Here is a 2,656-nt window from a genome sequence, read left to right on the forward strand (position 1 = left end):
CGGAGCTCTTCTTCAACCACTCATGCTCATGGGGAGTCAGCAGGTCAATATGGTGTGTCGTCCCTGCTTCAAAACCACATTTTAGATAATGTTTTTAATGCTTTTTTTTATTAGCTGGTTAACCACGTGTCAACATAATTGTGTGTCTCAGCAGTCATGAAAAACAGTTCTAAATACTAATTATGCAATGTTTACTGGTAGCATTGCTAGTCTGCTATTCCAACTGTAAGAAAGTAGATATTGTTGGCATGTTGACAGATGAAATGAAAATGGGGAGAAAAGTACGGCCGATTACAAACCCCTGTTTTTATTTTCCCGTCTTAACAACGCAGTGGGCTCGCACGCAGCGACAGAGAGAAATCAATAAATAGTTTTCGAAAGTATAAAACAAAATATAAAACAACATCTACCATCATAAACATCTAATACACTCAATCACACGCACACTCGCCCACAGGCACTTACAGAGAGACAGAAGCATGCAGACACATAATGTATTCGCACATGAAGACACACGGCCACATTCGGCGCGGTAGACGCAGGACACATGGCGCACAGCTGCAGCGTAATCAGAGACTGTGTTACAGCCATCCACATCAACATCTGAGGTACGTCTGTGGATACTGATGATGTGCCATATCTCATTTAACCAAAGCACCACTCTTCTCCAGTGTAAGACACATTCATCAACACTTAAGAATGTGCAGTTAGCCACTTGTCCTGTTGAGGCCATTTGCCTATTTAAGTAGAATTGAATTAATTATAGTTCATCAGAGCTGTCGAGATATTCAAATCAGAGCAGCAATAATATATTTTAGTGCTTAGTGCTACAGTTTTGTGGCAAAACAAGACCATTTATTTGAAGTAATTGCCAAAGTTATACGCTGCTACTGCTCCGAGCAGTGCAGCATTTTGAGGATGCAATGAATTGCTTTTTTATGTTATGTTGTAAATGTCAGATTCTAAATGTATAAAAAAGTGAATATGTTCTTGGAATAAGTCTCTTAATGGCACAGTAGTAGTGATATATATATATATATTTTTCTTTTGGACGATTTGAGAGAATTCCATCATCCGCTGGTTCTGGAGCCCCCCTCAGGCAAAAAGCACCCTGGGACTTGACTTTGACCTGCAGGGCATTAACCTCATGCTGAGTACACTCCCCGGTGAGGAGCTCCAGGTCAAAGAGTCATGACAGGTCAAAGTCTTCAGGGGGCTTTATTTAGCTCAGATCCCTGCTTGTCCACCCAGACCGAGTGTCTCCCAGAGAGGCAGTGGGCCTAATCCAGTACGCTTCACCCAAAGCCTCGCACTCACCTGGTCTCTCTAGTACAGCACGGCTCAGCTTGATTTGGGTAAGAGTAAGTGTCCCCTGTCGCTGTGTCCAGGCTCAGGGGTTGAGGGAGGCGGAGGGATGACGGTAGGGAGGTGGGGAGAGGAGGTGGGCGGGCTCTGACGGAGAGGTGGATGGAGGAGGTGGGAGGAGGAGGAGAAGGAGGGGGGAGCAGTCGCTCCACTTGTCTACGCATGGAGCTTTCCTCCTCCAGCTGCCTACGCAACCGCTTATTCCCCCTGCTGAGCCAGTTTAACTAGAGAGACAAAGAAAGAGACAATCTGAGAGAGACTTATGCACATTGGAAGACAAAGAGAATAGCAATAGTTTTTAAAGAAAACCACCATGTGAGACCGTGGAACAGACTGAGAGAAGCAGGGAAGAGGGACAATTTCAGGTGAAGTTTCAAGAAAGTTAAAACATCACACTAATAATTACAAAACTTAATTAGAAGTTAGCAATAAATATCAACCATCAAGAGTCAACAGCTATCAAGTTGATAAAGTAGCTGACATCTCATTATGTGCTTAATTCATCTTTCACAGTTACTTTCATGCCTGTTGAAACATAAATACGAGGGTAAAATTGCGAAGGGGGTTTTCAGGAGAGAATTGTGTTCACAGTTTGAAATGGTTGCAAGTAGGAGTCATGCAACGGTGTAAATTTCGACATGAAAACAACCAATTTGAGCGATCATTAGAGGTCGATTTGACACAAAATCATCCGTGACACAAAACAAATCACACATCGTCAGAACATGATTGGGCTCCCTGGAACACAATTACAGACTAGCTAAATTGAGGGTGTTTTATTTTTTTGACGGGGACATTTGGGTAAAGGCAGGGAGGAGCTTGAGTTGAAAAGTGGCTTTGAATGCAAAAAATAAAAAAGGCATTTACATTTGTGATAATTATATTCAAAATGCACCAGTCTAAAACTGTAATAAGTTAGATAAAAGAGAATAAAAGATTGGAAATAATGTATTTTTAGCTAGAAGGAAGAGTAAAATAAGAAATTAAAGGATAGAGAGACAAAGAGACAAGTTGGGTAATGACAGTTGCACTCATCCACATCTGTTTTGTGTGTGTGTGTGAGTGCGTGTGTATGTCTGTGCAAACGATGTGGTTCAAGAATGATGTCACATCGACATGTCTGGCCATGTGTGTGCGTATGTGTACGTATGCATGTGTGTGTTAAAGGGAGAGAAAAACACAAGCGGAGATGAGACAGACACATTTCCGGATGGTTCTGCTAACATTACCCTTCCAGAGACCATGCGTGCGTGCACACACACAACCACACACACACACACACACACACACA

General features: G+C 42.5%; 1 protein-coding gene across 1 annotated transcript in view; it reads right to left on the bottom strand.

Moving 5' to 3' along the window:
- Positions 1-291: 291 nt before the first annotated feature.
- Positions 292-2,656, bottom strand: part of LOC116672368 (trichohyalin) — a 104,091-nt gene continuing 101,726 nt past the window's right edge. Inside the window, exon 27 of the mRNA XM_032504179.1 lies at positions 292-1,589. Coding sequence (XP_032360070.1) covers positions 1,314-1,589 — 276 coding nt within the window. The 3' untranslated portion in view covers positions 292-1,313. The remainder of the gene's footprint in view (positions 1,590-2,656) is intronic.

The sequence above is a fragment of the Etheostoma spectabile genome, chromosome 22, assembly GCF_008692095.1.
Source record: "Etheostoma spectabile isolate EspeVRDwgs_2016 chromosome 22, UIUC_Espe_1.0, whole genome shotgun sequence".
NCBI classification, from domain to species: Eukaryota; Metazoa; Chordata; class Actinopteri; order Perciformes; family Percidae; genus Etheostoma; species Etheostoma spectabile.